Below are 20900 nucleotides of genomic sequence, written 5' to 3'. Positions count from 1 at the left end.
TTGAGGTTCCATGCTTATGTTCAACATAAAGCGTACTGCAAGTCACCTCCATTTTCAAGCGTACAGCATAGCGCTCCACTGCAGGCAGAGTGGATGGAGAATAGAAAACCAATGCATTGTCATCCATCACAGCTATAGAAATGGTGAAGGAAGAGGAGATATGATCTTTTGTCACAACATTCTAAGGTGGAACCTCCCCTTCAACAACACCACCTGTAGCATACCCTATGGGAAGATCCATAATGCAATAGTCCACACTCCATGTGCATTGTTGTGAGTTTCGTTTCTTTCCTTGTTGGTGCAAAAGTGCAAAGAAATTGGGTAGTGCTTGATATCCATATGCAAGCTATGATTGCATTATCTCTTTGCCCAATTTGATGTAGTCAAACTCCCATACCTTCACCGAACTCCTTGGTACGAGGGGATGTTTCCAAAGTCACAACATGGACAATGGAACCCAAATAAAATCAATGGAGAAAGGCTTCCTCACTATCCTAGAGTCATCAAATTCCAGAGTATCTGAAACCGCAATGCATATCAAATGACAATCATTGAAAAAAAGGAATGGAAAAAATCCAAGAACGATGATTTAGCTTACCATCTCCGCCCAAGTCTGTATTCTTCCTTCTCCCTGCTTTTGCAATATCAGGATTCCCTACATTTTACTTTTGTTTCTCTACCAATATCTTTTGTTGCTCCTCTAGTTTTTTACGTTCCTCCTCGGTCATTTCTCTAGAGGATCTTGAATCAGATTTACATTGACCTTTTGAATGCCTTAACAAGAAACAAATGGGGCAATTCAAGCATAGAAAACTACTTAAGAACATTCTGTACATAAAGAACCAAGAAAAGTATACCTCTCTAGCATTAAAGCCTCCTCCTCCACACACTTTTCACTACTCATTTCTAACCACCATGGACAATGATTTCTCTCCCACTCTGAAAGCCTTATAGTTCCTTTTGCATTCATGCCCTCATGAAAGACTTTATGTGTGTACATGCAATATGTAGGAGGCTTGAGCACTGTCCATGCCTTGCAAATAGATGGAATGGTCTGTATCTTTTTTGTTTCCAGCAAATGAAGAATAAACCTATTCAAAACCCAAACAATAGAAAGAATAAGAACATTATGAAATAGAAAATTTAGAATTAGGCAATGAAAGATGAATGCGTATCTGAAAACAACTCTTCTTCTTGCATTCACAAGGTCAATCTCTTTTGCAAGCATAGTAGCCACAGACATGAAGAAGGCAAGGGGCTCATAAAAAACAATCCAATGTCTTGCCACAATATCCTCAAAATATTCACATAGTGTTGGATGCTCAGGTAACTCCAAAGGGGAAACACCAACAAAGAAAGCCTGAACCTATGACACTCTTCAAGAACCTGGTCCATAAAAACCTCCTTTGCAAGCCACCCAATGAAGGCATGGTCACTTGTTGGCATTCCATAACTATTCTTCAAATTTAAATCAAACCTAAGCAAAGATAAAATTGAAAGTTGCCTAGCCTTGCTACATGAAGCAATGGCCACTTGATATAACTTGTCAAGTGTAACCTTAGCTATTGTGTCTTCATATGGCAAGGACCATAATTTGTCAAACCAATCTTTTCTAGGAGTAGGATTTATTATTAACAAAATCTATGAAAAACATATGAATGAAATTCAGCATGACATTTGAAAGCAATGCATAGTAATAATAGTAGACAAAGGCAAAAGCACAAACTCAACCTATGCACCTCCTCCTATATGTTTGAGTAATTTTTCTTTTAATCCCAGCTATCTTAACAACTCTTTCATCTTTATCGATCCCAGGAGGTAGCTTCTTACAAGCTGCTTAAAAATTAGATTACCACTTGCCCTACAAAAGCAAGTATGCACCAAAACAACAAATTCAAACTATATAGAGGAATTGATGAAGCCAAAGCAAAAGGAATAAAAACAGGAGGTACATAGTATAAGAACTCACAGCATAAGCCATGCGACCAAGAATAGCCTGTGTGAGGGGATACCAAACCCTTCTTCCTTGACCAATCTCGTTTTGCCATACAAGTTCAATATTTTTCTTCTCTTCCTCAGTGAAATCCTCCAAAAATACTTGTGCATCACAATCAACAAGTGTACTTGTATGATACAAGTAATCTTTAAGATTTGTTGTGACAATTGCCTCCTTATTCAATCTAGACAATGGATTCTATATTAGCAATAAAGTGAAAGTACAAATATGTTCTAAGAAAAACTAGTGGAAGAATGAAAGATGATACAACTTAAACCTTTGCAAAGCTGCAATCAACCTCAAGTCATTGTCAGCCTCTAGAGCTATAATATGTGCATGAATCTTGCCTTGCCTTGTTATGAACAAAGACTTCCCTAATGCTCTCCAACCATGAGGCAATTTGATGGTTTTCCTCCCACGCATATAACATCTTGGACAAGAATTGCCATGCAAGAGTCTGTTGAAGCTCATGCTCAAACTCAGCATGCCAATGCTTATCCCATGAAGCTCTTATATCATCATCCACCTCTTTGGTTGTCCCATCACACATCTCAATTGAAAGAATAAAGGACCGCTTTGTGGGGACATATCCCTCCATCTCAAATGCTCTCTTAAGAATGGAGAGGCCATTCCCAAGTTATCTCACCTTAGGGTTGATAAGTAATCTTCACAAAGGGATATAGGGAGGCACCATTCCTCTATTGACAATTATGGACTCAAGAAAATCACTTCTAGCATTACCATCCATTGATTCACGGATAAATTCATCACCCCCTCCATCACCCTTAGTCTTTCCAATGTCCTTCTTGGTAGCAAACTCTTTCTCCACACACATCTCTTCAACCCCCTCTGCATTTGGAGATTTGGCTTGTGTGTCAGCAGATGTGGGTGATGGTGTTGCTGGTGCTTCCACCTTCTTTTTTGCAATCTTTTTCTTCTTACCACTTGCCTTTCCACCTATTGGAGATTTCGTCTTTTCTAACCTAGTCATGACTTCTAGCATACACAAAACAAATTTGGATATTAGATCTTAGCCATCATTCTTTATTTGTTCTATTTTGAGGAAAAGAAAGCTGTTGAATGAAAAATCAATCAAAGAATATAATTGACCATGGCAAAAAAACCTGGTGATCTTATACCTTGGGCCAATACAAAAATCAATTCAGTTTCCAATCTTCCAACCAACAATATGCAAAGAGAGATTCATAAAAGTCAAGAACATGTATTGACATAGCATCATAAGAACAGTAAAGAGTAGCCATGTTGTGAGTAAAACCTAATGTACAATCTACCTATTCCACCCAAATGAGAATCACAAAAGGAGAAATACCTGAGAGGTAAAGTAAGGAATAAGTATTGACATAGCAACTAGAGAATTATGAAAGTAAAGAGGTCATGGATTCCCATGGATGCCCAAGCTCAGGGATCCTTAGACTCATTGATGCATAGGGAGCCACCTAGGAATAGGGGATATAGGAGCTGCCCACCCATGATATCACAGTTTTCTGATAGGGGGAGAGAGACCTCTGATTTCATGGGTGGCTACCCATGTAGCTATGCTACATCCACTATTCTTGAGTGGCTCCCTATGCATCCATGAGCTTGGGCAAGTGTTGCTCCCCAGCTAGATCTAATGCATGAAATCAAATGTCAATCCACCCAATGCATGAAAGAGGCTACATCCCAAGAAAGGAGCTACATCCAATGCTACATCCATGAGAAAAAGAATCCCAAGGTATCATAAGCTTGGGCATACTTAACCATAGGCACCCATAGGCATCCCCCATGAAAGGGGCTACATCCAAAGCTACATCCATGAGAAAAACAAAACCCAAGGTACAATGTACATGACCATAGGCATCCATTAGGCATCCTCTTTCCCTCTATTTCGCTGCTAGAATAGGGGGAAAGAGGATGCCTATGGATGCCAAAGGATGCCCAAGGATGCCAAAGGATGCTAAAGAATCCCAATGGATGCCAATGGATGCCAAATAATGCAACAAGGTGTGCAATGAGATGGGGATTTGGAGCAATGAGATGGGCCTCTCCCCCTATTATGCCAGCAAAATATGGTAGGGAAGCAATGAGGTGGGCAATAAGATGGGAATTTGGAGCAATGAGATGGGCATGTGGAGCAATAATGAGATGGGCCTCTCCCCCTATTCCCCAACATAAAGTTGCAAATATTAGCCCATGCTACCATTTTTAAGGCTTTAAAGGGTGATGGTATACATAAACTTCTTATTAAAAAAAATTATAAGATATAATTTGAAAAATCTAACCATGTATATGGATCTAGATGACTGTGCCATTCGATTTGAGTACTTGGATGGATATATTTGGAGCTCATATGAGAAATTAGCTTCACCCAAGCATTTGAAACTAGCAATGCCTGTCCCCCTATTCTGCCGGCGGAATAGGGTAGGGAAGCAATGAGGTGAGCAATGATATGGGAAATTGGGGCAATGAGATGGACATTTGGAGCAATGAGATGGGCAATGAGATGGGCATTTGGAGCAATGAGATGGGCATTTGGAGAAATGATATGGGCATTTGCAGTAATGAGATGGGATTGCATGGGCAGACACGCATGATATTAGAGGTCTCTCTCCCCCTATTCCACCGACGGAATAGGGGGAGAGAGACCTCTAATATCATGGGTGGCTACCCATGCAGCACCTTGGTGGCTCCCTATGCATCCATGAGCTACCATAAGCTACATCCAATGCCCAATGCCATGTACATCCAATGCCCATAGTCCATGTGCATTACCCAACGAATCCATTGGGCATCCTCTTTCCCCCTATTCTACCGTGGGGTTGGAGCAAATGAGGAAGAGCCTAGATTTTGGAGGCCTCTTTCCACCTATTCCGCCGACGGAATAGGGGGAAGGAGGCCTTCAAAATCTAGGCTCTTTCCCCCTATTCCACTGGCAGAATAGGGGGAAAGAGGCTCTTTTCCCCTCTTCCTCGTTAGGACTTTTGAAAGCCTCTTTTCCCCTATTCCGCCGGCTCTTTTCCCCTCTTCCTCATTAGGACTTTTGAAAGGCTCTTTCCCCCTATTCAGCCGACGGAATAGGGGGAAAGAGCCTAGATTTTGAAGGCCTCTTTCCCCCTATTCTGCCGGCAGAATAGAGGGAAAGAGGCCTTCAAAATCGGGGACGAGCATTTTCCGAGCAATCTTCCGAGCGTCCGAGCAAAGGAAAAAAAAAGCTTCCAACTATGCAAAAATATGACAAAAATGGATCAGAAGAAAACATAGTTTCACTTAGAAATATAAAAAGTATTATAGGAATGCCTATTTTATACACGAATATTTATGTGAATCTTTGGGAATGGTGAGAACATAATGGGATGGCTTTTGAAGAAACCCACATGTAGAGTAGACTTCTCTATGAAAATTCCCTTATGATCCTTCTTACAACTTTTTACTTAATAGGGGGTGACATTAAAAAACCTCTCTCACCCTATCTTCACGAAAGAGTTTCTCCAAAGAAAACTCATTGAAGCAAGCCATCAAGGTAGTTTCGCCAACGAAACCCCTTTGAACAAGGTCTTTCAAGGTAGTTTCGCTGGCGAAACTACCTTGGACAGCACTTTTAAAAGTGACATAACTTTCACATCCAATGTCCAAATATAGTCATTCAGCCACTCAAATTGATCGGAAAACCCCATTTGAGCACATCTATGGGGTTATATTTTGGAAAACCTTGCATATATAGTATTAAATATTACACGTATTTTATGAGACTGATATATAAGCCCAAGTTAATACTTATTTACAGTAATTTAAACTTCTGTAGAAACATGTCCATAAATATATTGTTATTAATACTATAAAAACACTTGAAAGATATTGCCATATTATATAAATGTGTTTAATAAGTAATTATTTATGTATAATATTATTATGTTGAGAGTGATTATGAGGGACGTTTCTTAAATGAATTATTTTTCAATACTTTTTTAAGGTAATAACAAGGGTACAAAGGGATGTCTATGAATACGAAGATTTATGTTATGTAAAAATGAATGAGTGACTAGTTTGTATATTTTTATGATAAAGGGATCTAGTTCTAATGAAAATAAAAGTGTAAAAACCATGTTTCCTAAAGAAATACTATTTTTAAAATCTCTTGAAAAACACGCTCGTATAAACTTGCTCATAGGTTTTTGCTCGTAAAATTGACGCATCCTTCAAAATCGGGGCCAGCAGAATAGAAGGAAAGAGACCTTCAAAATTTAGGCTCTTCCTCATTATATTTCGGACATGCTCCAACCCCTATTCCGCTGGTGGAATAGGGGGAAATAGGATGACCAATGGATGCCTATGGTTACCCCAAGATGCCAAAAGATGACAAAGAATGGCAATGGAAGCCAATGGATGCCTAAGAATGGCAATGGATGCCAATGGATGCATGTGGAAGCCCAAGGATGGCTGTGGATGCCCAATGATGCATGTGGATTCTCAAGGTCACCCAAGGATGTCAAAGGATGCCAAAGAATGGCAATAAATGCCAATGGATGCCAAAGAATGTGAATGGATGCCAAAGGATGGCAGCGGATTCCAATGGATGCCAAAGGATGCCAAAGGATGCCAATGGATGCCAATGGATGCCAAAGGTTGCAATGGCTCAAGACCTTCATAAGATGCCAAAGGCTGCCTCAAAGCCTTCAATGGATGCCAAAGAGACATGCTCCATCCCCTATTCTGCCAACAGAATAGAGGGGAAGACGCTTCTATGAATCATGCCCATAGTTGTTGAATCATGCCCATAGTTGTTGGTACATGCTCCATCCCCTATTCCGCCGGCGGAATAGGGGAGAGGGAACACACAAAAACCGAATCTTACCTGGTCGTCTTCCAGGTTTGTCGGATGTAGCACAAGCCTAGTGATTCGAAGGTGTCACAAGCCCGCGATTCATGTGTAGCACAAGCCCGGTGGAGCTACTGTAGCAATTTGAAACAAGAAGGCATGGCAAAGAGGCAGGGGAGATTGAAGAGAGAGGGAGCATGACAGGGATGAACGTTGAAGGTTATGTCAAGTGATACACGGAGAATGAGAGGTTGGGTGCTCAACAGAGAGGGAGAAAAGGTGAATTCATGTAGGACGTGAGGTGGAAGGAAAGTACATCAATTACTTTCCTTCAAGACCACTAGTCCCTTCCATCATGTGTACAAAAAGGGACATTTAGCGAGGTTGATATTAAAGACCACTAGTCCATTCCATCATGTGTACAATAAAGCATGTTTAACGGGATTGATGTTTTCACTAGAACTCTGGACCATGTGCCTAGTCAAATCCACTCCTCAAACATGTTAGGAAATCACTTATTTGCTTGTATCCATGTATTTTAACCCATTGTTTTTGAAAGAGAAGAAATATTTATGATATCAAAGTAATACATTTAAACAAAAACAATGTAAGGCAACACTAAGTTTTGAGACAATTTTATTTAAATGCTGTGTTGATAGATTTTTAAAAAACATTTTCTATACCGTTAAATAAACATTCTTTGGTGAATAAAGCATATTTGTAGTTTTGTAAGAAAGCACATAAATTAAAATTCTAATAATTTCCTATGGGCAAATCCCTTAGAAACAAATATATTACAAATACTTGATTGTTCACAATTTAATAATGGATGCTCAAGGTCCAAAGTATTAAATAGTTATCCATTTGTATGAGATCATATGATGGATGCTAAGTGTCCTAACTCTTTGACAGTTTTGCAGTTGTATGTGATCAATCTTTCACATTGTAATATATCTTTTGCAAGACAAACGTTATAATATTTTTTTCAAACCCCCCTTTTAAATGTTTCTCAATAACCCCCTTAAAATTTAATAGAATAAAGACATTTATAAACAGACCACGTCCTTACAAGTGTGCGACATCCTGTCACGAGTGCCATACATTTTAAGACTTGGCATTACTGACTCACTACTCCAACACTTGCCTCCAAGTTTCATAGCTTATTGTGAACGTCTTGCTCTATTCGCACCTGCCTCCAAGTTTCATTTCCACTCTCGTTTTTGCTTGGGTGGATCCACAATGTACTTGAGGTGTTATTTCTGCATTCAATACTACCTCTATCACTTACCTCTAGGAGCTACGGCCATTCTTGTTCTTCTGCTTGCGCGACATTGACTTGCCTTGGCATGTCAGTTGGCATTGCTTCAACTCTAACCTTTCGGTATGTCCACCTTCATAATCTTCTCCTTCCTATTTTGGCATTATGCTGTAGTGGCAATTGTTGCAGGTCCACTTGGAGCAGGTCATGGATCTGGTGTGGCTGGAGATGGACACACTGGTGGCTGTAGAAGGGCAAGAGCACCAAGCAAGAAAGGACACACAGACAAGGGTCAGGAAGGACTACCAGCAGGTCAGTAGTCTGGACTGATAGGTCAGCAAAAAAGAGGGTCTCGTCTAGGCCTGGCCTAGTCAGATCAGCACAACTGGGTCGGCCCAGCAGTATGTGGATGGTCAGCTGGCTTTACAGACAGGGTGTTGCAAGGTAGACACTTCCGGCTTACTGACTCGACTTCAATAGTGTACTTCAAGTGTACTTCAAGTGTACTTCAATTGCTTTCATAGATTTTGAAGTCTATACTATAAAACAAAGACCAATTATCCTTGTTCAAAAGATTTCTGATGGAAATGGAGAGTAGTGCTATGCTTCATGATGAGATTGGTGTTTTGTTGCTACAAAAGGTTGCTCAAAATGATATGTGCATGTTGGAGGAGAATGAAATGGTTTCAGTCTTCAATTTGATTTCTTCTTCCATCAAGATTCACTAGTGTATGGATGTGTCACAGTGAGAGATTATGTTTTAAGTGTGATTTGCAATGAGAGGAGATGGAAGGGAATATACCTTGGACATTCGATTTGGGAATAAGTTCATCATGACTGGAGATAGCTTGCCTTCAACAGCAAGAGAGATAAGACGTTCCACAATGTCGTTGACTTATTGCGTAAATTGCCACCCTCTAATTCTCTTTTTATTTCTTTTCAAATGGTCTCTTTAATTAAATTTGTCAAGGAGCTACCTAGGTTATATTATGGAAATATTCTATTCAAGCTGCCTCCAACTTCACAGGAGCAAAAGACAATACGATTGGAAAACAAGTTTGATGGTCATGTCAAGAGTGAGGATGTTACAATAAATATTGCCAACTTCAATGGAATTGTTAGATTGAGAAAATGTATAGGTCGATGTGATAGTAAGCTGTGTCCTTTCTTTCTAAGATCGGGTGTTAAAAATGAGAGTCATTGGAAGGGACGATTAATAAAGATTCCCGAGATCCACCAAGTCACAGGTGGTACTCTCAAGTGCTATCATTGCAAGAGTACTCCACTTTGCATTTCCAGCTGTCCTTGCAAATTGTACATATGTCTTCCAAGAGACACCATGGAGCATCCAGTGAGGAGATGTGCAATTCATGTTGGTTTTCATATGAATTTGGTGGTGGAGGGATCATCCAAGAGGGAGTTGGAGGAGTTGAAAGAAAAGGTTTCTAAAATGGTGAAAAGTAAGCATCCTTCCAGGCCTAAGGCTTTGCAAAATATGGTGGTTGAAGAGATGGTGTTGGAAGCTATCATTCCAAACAATGAACAATCCAATCCCTTAACTGACATTGAACTGGATGCATTGCTAAAAAGGATGGAGCCTTTGCTTGACAATAAGAGGTGAGGTGTATAGTAATTTTTCATTACTCTTCTTATTGAATGCACAATTCTTACCTTTGAGTTTAATCAGTTCTCTTTTGTGCCTGTGTGTAGGGTGTCTAGATGGAAGAAGGATGTGGAGGAACAAAAGAGTGGAGGTGAACAAAGCCTTGACAGTATTTTGGAATTGAAAGCAAGGAGTAGATATGATTACATCCAGAGTATTGTTTTCCCGGGATAGTTATCTTTTTCATCCTTCAATAGATGCCACATTTTCAAGATGTCAACAAAGGGGCCTAGTTCTGGTGTGGACCTAATCAACAAGATGCGACCCAATGGAGAGCTTGGGTATGTTGGGTTTGCTTTGATCATGTGCAGAGGATTCAAGGTTGGTCAGCCATTGCTTGCCATGTTTACAACCTCATCTTCAAGAACTCCAAACATTAGCCATTGGGGACTTCAAAGGTGAGGACAGAGAGAGTCAAGTAATATTTTGAGAATTGTTGAACCGAGTCATGGAGAAAGAGGGTTTTCATAAAGTAGAGTTTCATGGTTTCATGGTGGGGGATGAAGGTCAAGCACATTGGAGGGCTATTAGGATTGCCTTTAATGGGGGCCCAGAGAACGTGATGCTGGGAAAGGAGCGCACTCGTTTGTGCCATTAGGAGGATAATATTCATAAGCATGCAACAAGATGCATCCCACCTCATGACCAAGAGGAGTTCAAGATGAGATATAGACAATGGAATAATTCTCCAACCAAGGAGTCTTCCATGCATGCATTCAAATCATTATGTTGATGGCTTGAAAATGATCATGCAAACAAAGGCAACATCCACTTTATTTAGACATGGCTTATATGGTGGCACTCAAGAGTTTACCACTGAGGGGAATACATTTTGAAAGTGAGTGATTTGAAAATTTTACATTGTTGATCCATTCCAAGTTTGCATCACTGCTTCCTTCTTACCAAAGTTAATTTCGTATTCTTGTGTAGGAGATGGAGGCTGAAGAACGTTACCTTATTCCTAGGACTGACCTGTCTGAATCAACCCATGGTAGTTGGTTGAGCACAAACACTGGCATGAAGTATGTGTCATTGTATGATGCATGCATCACAGACATGACTGTAGCAATCTTGCAAAGTAGTAAACAAGTATCCTACATGAGAGGCAAACATATGTAGAAACACGTGGGATAGAATAGATGCATCTTGGAAGAGGAGTGAGAGCACAAGATGTAACCAAAAATGTTGTTCTCTATAGATTGTGAGAGAGGTGACTCTCTCTTATAGAAATGGGGAGAAGGTGGCCTAGATCAAAGGCACCTTCCCTACATCAGTGGCAATCAATCCCTACATCAGTGGGACTAGCCTAAATCAAAGGAACCTACTATGTGGAGACCTTTGGCTTACATCATTACTTAGGTCACACACTAGACACATCATAGCACTAGATGTACCTCTACAACACACGCATGTGACTACCCTAGATGCACACATGCACCATAGAGCAAGCCCTTGATCACACTTATCCCAACATACCCCCCCTCAAGGGTTTGCCTCTTGCAATGTCAAGAATACATCTAGTCTCATAGTTTCTCATGCCATCTCATGGTGATCAAAGATAAATCTCTGGCTAGGATCTCATGCTAGCAAGGATTCCCAAGAGTCAAGGTTTACAAAAATGGAATAGACCCCCCCAAATGGTTCTCTCTCTTGCATGTACAAGGATTAATCATAGGTATTTGTGTGGACCTAGTTTCTCATGTCTGCAAGAGGTACCATGGAATCAAACACACATCACATGGCCTACATCATATGGTGACCAGAGGTGATTTACAAAAGACAAAACATATGACATTCTTTTTTAAGTACTACTCCAGACAAAGAACCTCAAAATTTGACCAAGTGATGATAAACAAAAATTCAAAAGACAAAGTGCTCAAAAAGCAAAGTCTTTATCTTCTACTACCAAGTTTGATTCTTCATTTGCTGATGGAGTTCTTCCTTCAACCAAATTTGCTTTGTTGTTAAAGTAGCCCTTCTTCACAAGAAATGCTTCATTCTCTTTGGATTTGTTCTTCTTCATGGAATAACACATTCCCTTTTCCAATTGTAGCCAAAGAAACTTAATAAGCAAGATATATTTGAAGCATTTCCCTTGTGCTCCAAATACTGTGTGAAGATGATCCCAAGCTTCATGTGAAGTTTCAAAGCCATAAATGTAGTGAATGTATGAGTCACTTAATCCCAAAGCAATGATAGCAAGAGCCTTCTTGTCTTTGATCAACCAATTAGCTTCTTCTTTTGTAGACTTCTTTTCCTTTCCATTCATAGCATTCCATATCCCCTTCTTCATAAGCACAAACCTAGCTTTTGTTTGCCAAGTATGGAAACTAGTTCCATCAAACTTCTCTACTTACTCGGGCTTAGTCATGTTTACAATTCAAGTACTCATCAATCATGGTCAAATAGAATCACATAGTCATCATTCTAAATGCAAAGTATAAGGACACTCATGAGCTCCATGACTGAGTTCTACTACTCAAGTACAATCAAAACAACGAAAGTTTGCAGTAAAGTAAATAATAGAAGCCCCAAACTTATGGTGATTGCTCAACACCCTTTGACCAAAATATGAAGAATTCTGTCAGCAGAGACCAAGGTAGATTGGAGGCCACAATTCGCATAGCTCGTAGCTCTATTCAAGGGGATTTTTATGCAGAAATAACACTAGTATACCAGACCAGGGCTACCAACAAGAAGAGGCACAATGTTGCGCCAGGTCGCCATATAGAAGCTTAGCAAAATCGACTGGTCTTTTGTCTGTTTCTCCTCAAATGCCTAACCAAACGAGCTCAAACTTCATCAGCAGCTTGCTTGTAGTGTCGCCCAACTCATACTCATAGGAATTTGGAAATGAGTGACCACAAAGGCGAAATTATGCAATACATCGGCGGACTGTTTTCTTGTTGGCACAGGCGATGGAGACACAATTTTACAACAAGCTTCGAGCTGAAGGTGTGCCCTACAGAGATTGTTCTATAGCACAAAGGACTTGGAGAATGGTGAAATGACAATGGAGAACAAGCTCTCACAAATTGGGGGAAGAAATGGTGAAGATGGTAAAAGTCTAAGAATTCCTACTAGGGAGCATCTAATGCTAGGCTAAGATAGATCTAGAACCTAAAGCTCTGATATCAAATATAGAAACACGTGGGATAGAATAGATGCATCTTGGAAGAGGAGTGAGAGCACAAGATGTAACAAAAAATGTTGTTCTCTATAGATTGTGAGAGAGGTGACTCTCTCTTATAGAAATGGGGAGAAGGTGGCCTAGATCAAAGACACCTTCCCTACATCAGTGGCAATCAACCCCTACATTAGTGGGACTAGCCTAAATCAAAGAAACCTCCCATGTGGGGACCTTTGGCTTACATCATCACTTAGGTCACACACTAGACACATCATAGCACTAGATGTGCCTCTATAACACACATACACACATGTGACTCCCCCAGATGCACACATGCACCATAGATCAAGCCCTTGATCACACTGATCCCAACGACATATTGATGAAGGTCCAACAGTGCAAACACTGAGAAGAAAAGAGTATGTGTGGAGTAAACAGTCCTTTTTGAAAAGAAATTTCATTAACCTTACAAATGATGTGGCTATAAAACTTGGAGTGGCACAGGAAGGTGGGATTGACCTTGGAGATATTAGAACAGTGCGAAAAAAAAGACCAAAGTCCATGAGCTCTGAAATCCATAAAGATGACTCCTACAAACCTAAGTATCAAAACCAATGCCCAGAACAAGACATTCAGATTCAGTTGTAATTGACAATAACAATTCTATGGTTGTAAATAGGGTGTGACAGAGATGAAAATACATCAGACAAAGTGGGCGATTTGACATACGCACGTAGGGAGTCAAGTCCACTACCAAGGGTATCTACCTAGAAGGGAGGGGGGGAAAGTATAACAAGTTAATTGACTCAAAGGACAGAAGAGGAGCTTTGGGAGTCGCTGCACCTTCATTTTTTGAGAGGATTGGAACACTGACAGTTGTATAGTCACAAATGATCTGATTCTATTGGGATAGCGTGGACCACTCTTGGAATCCAACAACAGCAATTGAGGCATTGCAAGAACCAACACCAACAAAATGGAAGGTTGTTGAAGGAACTAATATCACTTTGAGAGAGTTGCAGACTCTTATAGGACGAGGACTTTTCTTAGAAGAACCACTTCCAAAAGCATCAAGGAGATCTGGGGAGGGTTTTTTAAAATGTTTGGAGACTCAAGCGAGACCAAATTTTGGGAGGGCCAGAGAGTTTTCTTTAGAAGAAAAATAACTAAAGATATGTAAGCAAGAATGGATTCAGCAAGAGCTATGAAATGTGAGATGCTTCATGTAAATGAGGTAGAGCCTAAGGAGCATGTGGAGTTTATTGTTGGTACAACTGGGTCTCGCATGAGGGGGCTTCAATATACATTGACCATATCTATTTTTCCATCTTGCACTTGCAAAGACTTCCTATTTAGGTTTGGAAGATTGGATCGTTACATTCCTTGCAAGCACATTTACTACATACTATTGTAGTACTTGGTTCTCGATGCAAAAAATCACAAAGAAGTCCACCAAGCTTCAACGACAAAACAAAAGCTTGACAATGCACTTTCAAGAATCCCGTAATGTGCACATAAGTACCTATTGATGTGTTCTATATATAAAAACAATTTTGTGCTAAGGTGCTGCTCACTACATTGTCTTTTTGTATACTGTTTGTGGTCATGAAATGTTTGCATGAGTCTTTCATAGCAGTTTTGCACTGCCATTTTATTACTATTGGGTGCACCTCAAATTGCCACTACATAAATGATGCAATTGAATTATTGTCTACATAATGTAATTTTTGACAATTTTATCATTTTATAATATAGCTCACTTTGATATATAACAATGAAAGATTCCCTGACATTTTTAATACTGATTTTTTAATTTTTTTGGTTATCTTGCAATATTGATGGGTTTGGTACATGTCTTAAACATATTGCGATGAAAGATTCCCTCACATTGAATAATTAAATAATAAATATACATATTTCTAAGAATAATACTAGTGACGTGATGTACTACATTCAGGTCCAAGAACAATGTTTTTAGCCATATTCTCTGGCATGCTACTCATCACTCCAGATTTTTTGCTCAAAAAATGAAATCCTAACCCATTTTATCACAGTAATAGCATTCAACATTGCTGTTTGCATTTTGACCTCTACCATCCACCACGACCTCTTTGGCTCCCTTGCCTCTAAAGTTACCACGTCCTCCTCCATAGGATTGGTTTTCTTGAATTTGCTGCATATTTTGATTTCTGCCATGACCTCCAGATCGGCCTCCTTTACCTCTGCCTCTATACCTCTTCCAGCATTTAAGTAGAAGATAGTTTCTTTTGAAGTTCTTCTTGAAGAAGATGCACCACCATTTCTCTGCTCTTCAGAAATTAGAAGAGCAATCAACTCCTCAAAATCAAAAAAATTCTCATGGACGGCAATAGATGTCCGAAACTGTGCATAATCCTTCCCTAGACCATTCAAAGTCACAAAAACTAAATTATCTTCCACTGCCGACCCAATGGAAACAAGTACATCTGCAATCTTCTTCACTTTTATGTGATAGCCATTGATGCTCATATTCTCTCTGCACATTATACAACTCTTGCTTGAGCTACATTTTTTTCGCTTGTGTATTTGTGCTATAAATTTTTGTCAAAGTATTTCATGCCTTCTTCGACGTGCTTGCATCCTGAATATGCACAATCATAGAATCTAAAATACTGATAGACAGCTAGTATATAACTTTTCTCGCTCTCATGCCAGCCTTTAAATGCATGCATTTTCTATTGATTGAGAACATTAGGAAGAACTGGTTCTTCTTCAGTTCTAGTAACAAACTCCCAATAACCTTTTTCCATAAGAAAATTCGTCATATAAACTTCTATGCTTGAAAGTTATTCTTGTCAAGCTTTTCAGTGACAATCTGTGAAAGAGCATCAGACGCCATTACATAACACTGCAAAAATATTATGTCACTGCAAAAGAACACAACTTCTACCTCACAAGGACAAATCTGCAAAACTGATGAAAGTGGTATTTGACCACACAGTCACTTCCTAATGACGATTTTGCATCAATAAGCAATAAGAATGATTCGTCACTCCCAATATCTCTGCACACAAGCAAACGATGTAATTTTTACGATAAATTTTTATCGACCTGCAAAATAGTGATCGCACAGCAAAAACAGGACACTTTTCTTATAACCTGCGAAAAACTTTCGCCACCAAAACGGATCCCAAAATGACCTCGAATCAAAAAAAAAATACTACGAAGGACATCCCAATCCGAGACAGTGCACTCTTACACTTTTCGACTGTGCTGCCTGCAAAAATTTACTCTCAAACTCGAAAAAGGAAAGCAACACTCATCCTCTTACCAAGACACCGCAAACTTGATTTTCTTTCTTGAGCTCCTTACCCATAGTTCAATGAAACATTTCAGAACGTTGAAACGTGAAAGGTTTTGAAACGTTTCAAAATAATAGGTGAAGTTTCAAAAAACCAAATTGTATTTTTCGGATACAAAAAATATAAATTTTATGCATGCATACATTTGGCATGCCAAAACTATGTAAAACTAGCTAAAAACATAGAAAAAGAGTCAAGACTTGACAGAAAGCCTATAATGGCCAATGGTAGAATAGATTATAGACTCCAGATTAGAAAGCTCAATCAAGCCTTCAACTTTAATACTTTATCAACAAGCCTATAATGGCCAATGCTAGAAATTAGAATAGAGTGTAGATTACAAAGCTCAATTAAGCCTTTAAATTTTAGAAATTAGATTTCAGTTGAGTAGATACTAGAATCTAGATAGGTCGCAAAAAATCAGATTTCAGATTACAATTTACAAGCTCAAGCCTTAAACTTTATCATATTTCAATTTTCACAAGTTCAGGAATCACAACCATGGAGTCTGGACATAAATCAAGTTCTCAGTTTCACTCTTGTAAATAGTCTGTTAGTCTATAGACTAGAACCTAGATTACATAACTCAAGAGTCATCAACTTTAAATTTCAAACAAAACTAAATTTCAAACTCTACTGAAATCTGAAAGAAAGTAGCAAGTTAATCAGCAAGAATCAAGATCTGTAGGTGCTTGAGCATCTTCTCCCTGGCCCTCAGCCCCCTCCTCCTCCTCCCCATCATCACTATCAAAATCTGCAGAAGTGGATGAATCCTCTTCTGATGATGAGGTCTCTTGTGCTTCTGGAGCGGCTGCTATTAAAGTTGGTTCTATTCTCCCTGCTCGTCTGCCTGCCTGAGATCATGTGGCACGTGCCAACGATGCCCGCTCCTTAGCAATGAATGCATATGCATCATCATCCTCATGCATAGGATGAAGCATTTCATCCTCAGGGACTTGCACACGTATCTTATCAGGATCTACCTCCTGTGGACCTTCAATGGTCTTCATTCGTCAAATAAGTCATAGATTGGCATGGACATATACAAGCCTACCATACACTAAATGAATTAATAGTAAAGACATGTAGGTTATAGCATAACTATAATTCAAATGCTAATAATGAGCTGTGTGCTAAGTGCATATAAAAGAAAATAGATATGCCGAGGCCGAAGTGCTCACACACAAAATTATGAATTACCTGTCAAGTTGTCCAGTGCCTAGTCTATTCCTTTTTTTAGTGTGTATAAGTGAGAACACACTCCTTTCACAGGGGCTAGATGAGCAATCTTGTGAAAGGACTCGGAGGGCAATGCGCTTCAACTCCGGCGTGCCCTGACCATACTTCTCCCACCAGTAACAGGCCTCAACTGACCATCACGGAGACATGCACGAGCTGATCCAAACTCCCCAAAGGAGTTCCTAAATGAGAGGAGTTGGTCCTCCAAAGCATCTTGCAATATTGCATCTTGATATGCACGTTCAAGGAAACCTGTCCACCCTGCAGTCAACTCAGCATCATCCGATTGGTCCTCCCTCCTCCATAGAGGATGCAAAATGTGTGCTACTGCATGAATAGGCCTGTGGAACCATGTCCATATTTTTTCCCACAAGGCCATAATCTCTGGCTCTCTGTAGGGTGCAAATGAAATATATTTAGGTTGCTGCAAACCTAGAATCTAGATTCTAGATTCTAAATACAAATGTAACATCATACATGCAATTCCTTAAAGCTGCAAATAAGAAAATTAATTGCAGCCAACAGTGAATTGAAAAGTCAAGATTCCTGATTTGCATTTACCTTGTTGCATCAAGCCATGTGCACCCTTTCAATGCCTCTCCAACCTTCTCAATGAACTCATACACGAGTCCAATTGTGCATCCTTCTCTATCAACAAGTCGAAGGGTACTGAAAAGGGGCTGCTTAATCCCCACAATCTCCTCAGCTGCATGCCAAAAATCACCATCAAACACAATGTCCTCAAAGGCACGTGCCTTTGGTTTGCTGGACTTATCCCAGCTCAACCATTCCTCACTGACTACCATGTGCCTTAAGTTAGGCTTCACCTTTACCAAGCATGACAAGACTACAAAGAGATAGGCAAAGTGGGTCTTTGAGGGCTTCAGAATCTCATGGGAGCTATGTTGTCGAAAAATTGCAAGGGCTCTATGCTTCCTTGTCAAGAAAGTCACCATGCTCCGTGCCTTGTCAACCACTGAGGAAATCCAAGGAAGCTTCCCAATGTCCTCTATAAGAAGATCCAAACTGTGTGCAGCACAGGGAGTCCAAAAGATATGCGGATAGTCACTCTCAAGTAGCGCACCCATGCGCTGATAGTTACTTGCATTATATGTAACCACCTGTACTACATTCTGAGGCCCCACATCCTCTACTGCCTTCTTAATGTGGCTGTAAATGTACTCACCTGTATGAGATTCATTTGATGCATCTATGGAGATCAAAAACATAGTACCCACGCAAGATGATACAAGAATGTTAATGAGCAGGCGCCTCCTGGTATCTGACCACCCATCACACAAAATGGAGCACCCGTATCTAGCCCATGATGCCTTAAAAGGCTGCAGCTCCTTCTCAACTTGCAAGACCTCTGCTTTCAGCTCCCGAGTGCGTAAAGTCTCTGAAGATGGAGCCCTAAATGAAGGGCCAACCTCGGCCACTGCTTGAACGAACTCCTGAAAAGCTGGAGTACGAGCAAGGTTAAAGGAAAGGTCACACTCATAAAAGAGCTTACGAGTTGCCCGACGAGCAGATGCAAGCAAAGTTGAGACCCAACTGGCTCGTAAAGTCCCTGGCCTGGGTGGTAACCTGGTTGAATTTGGAAACCTTGGAGGCTTCACAACTCGCACTGATGCCCGTCTAGTGGAAGCACTACCAATAGAAAAAGAAGCCCCTTGTGTAGGTGGTGAAAGTGGAGGAGGGGGTCCATATGTCACAAATAGAACGGGACTCCTGGGAGGAGATCCAGGATGTACTAGTGTTGATGAGGCCTCAACTCGTGCCCTCTTTGACAGGCCACTTGGTGTGCCTCCCAAGGAAAGAATTACATCATCTGGAACTTCTCCTACACATGGATTGACACCCTTTCCAGTGATACCAAGAAGATGTGCCCTTACACGAGGTGCACTACCACAAAATGAGCCACCACAATGCTTACACTTCCATTGTTTCGAACCCGAAGCACCATACTGTTGCTCCACATGCACTTGCTCCCAAACAATGTCCTTTGCTTGCCCCATCTCTAAGCTATACTATCCTAAGTCCTTGGAAGTTAGAACTGGTTACAGGTTACTCTGTAGCCCTCTGACACTGCGAGTCTTTGACCTATGAGACAACCAATAATCCCTTTGATTATTTGTTGCTTCAAGCTTGCAAGACAAATTACAATAAATTTTGTATTGTGAATCGTGAATGTAGTAGTTAGTAATACGTATTACGTATAGTATATACTAATGAACATGACCAGCCAACTGCTTCCAATGCTCATTGCTCACAGCAGCTAGCTAATAGCTAGCTAGCTGGCAATTAGCAGCATCATGCATGCAGCAATCTACTTGCCTCGCTTCAATGCAACGAACAAAAGGGGCTACAGCCTGCTATCGTCATGGATGTATAGCTAACGAACCTGCGTCCACGATGCACTTGGGCGCTCCTGTTCGTCGTTCAAAGGCGTTGGAGTAGATATCGATTGCTGCTCGTGGACCGTGGTACTTGCTTGCTAGCTTGCAGTGTGCACGTATTGCGTAGGGGCCAAGGCGCTTGAGCCTTGCAAGTTAGCGGCGCAGGGGCCAGGGCACTTGAGCCTTGCGTAGGGGCCAAGGCGCTTGGAGATAGCAGCTAGCTAGCGGCGCAGCCTGCAAGTGTCGTCAAAAAGCCCCTAGACCCTGCATGGCTAGTTGTTGATAGTTGTGCGCAAGGGATGGCCTAGTCGAGGGCCGAGGCTCGTGGGCTTGGATTTGCAGGTAATCGAAGAGCAAGGCTATCACTTGCACATGCACGCCGCGTCGCCGCCGTGTTACTCCAAGAACCTCCCACTTAAAACGGAGTATAGTACACATATAATACAATCAGCCATAGGCTGAAAAACAAGATGACTAGACCGTCATCCTATGCCCATCGACACTTTACAATGTGCAAAGTGCATAGAGGATAAGCTACTAGCAGACATCAAGTTTACAGGCTAGAAAATGACAAGCTGTAGATGCCTGTCAACCAAGATCTCATGCCAGATCTCACTGGGAGAGTGAACTCTCACCACCACGTGCTCCTGTGCTAAGTCCATAGCACCCGAACTGTCACTGTGCAAAGAAAATGTCTCTGTACCACCTATGACCATAAGCACATGCCCTACAATAGACCTCTGCTGGTCTACCCAACCTGCATCACCTGCATGCTGCTCTTGGAAGCATAAGGACCTGATGTCCACAACTGCTTCCCTACTGCCAAAATCTGCCATAATCATGCTACCAACTCCCACTGCAATGGAAGTAAGAACTGGAAGTGTAGCCCCAATGGCAAACATGTGAGAACCAAGTCTCAACACAATCATAGATGCATGAAGTACTATGGCTGCCATATCAACCATAACTTGCTGCTCAATTTATGTGATCATCAAACTTGTTGTGTTTCAAGTATGGAGCCAATACAGGCAATGGAGTACTCTGTAACTTCCCTCTCT

The 20900-nt window shown here is 40.7% G+C and overlaps 1 protein-coding gene across 1 annotated transcript; it reads right to left on the bottom strand.

The window, feature by feature from the left end:
- Positions 1–18000: 18000 nt before the first annotated feature.
- Positions 18001–19461, bottom strand: LOC147898455 (uncharacterized). Its single transcript, XM_087379172.1, has one exon. It carries the CDS (start codon positions 19459–19461, stop codon positions 18001–18003), a length of 1461 nt encoding a protein of 486 aa, XP_087235298.1.
- Positions 19462–20900: the final 1439 nt, after the last annotated feature.

The sequence above is a fragment of the Dipteris shenzhenensis genome, chromosome 9 (genome assembly GCF_047967505.1).
Source record: "Dipteris shenzhenensis isolate YYH24624 ecotype China chromosome 9, Dip_SZ_1.0, whole genome shotgun sequence".
Classification (NCBI taxonomy): Eukaryota; Viridiplantae; Streptophyta; class Polypodiopsida; order Gleicheniales; family Dipteridaceae; genus Dipteris; species Dipteris shenzhenensis.
This window is presented reverse-complemented; position numbering and strand designations above follow the sequence as displayed.

Coding starts and splice junctions, on each gene's coding strand:
- LOC147898455 (XM_087379172.1), bottom strand. CDS start 19,461: ATGGGGCAAGCAAAGGACATTGTTTGGGAGCAAGTGCATGTGGAGCAA.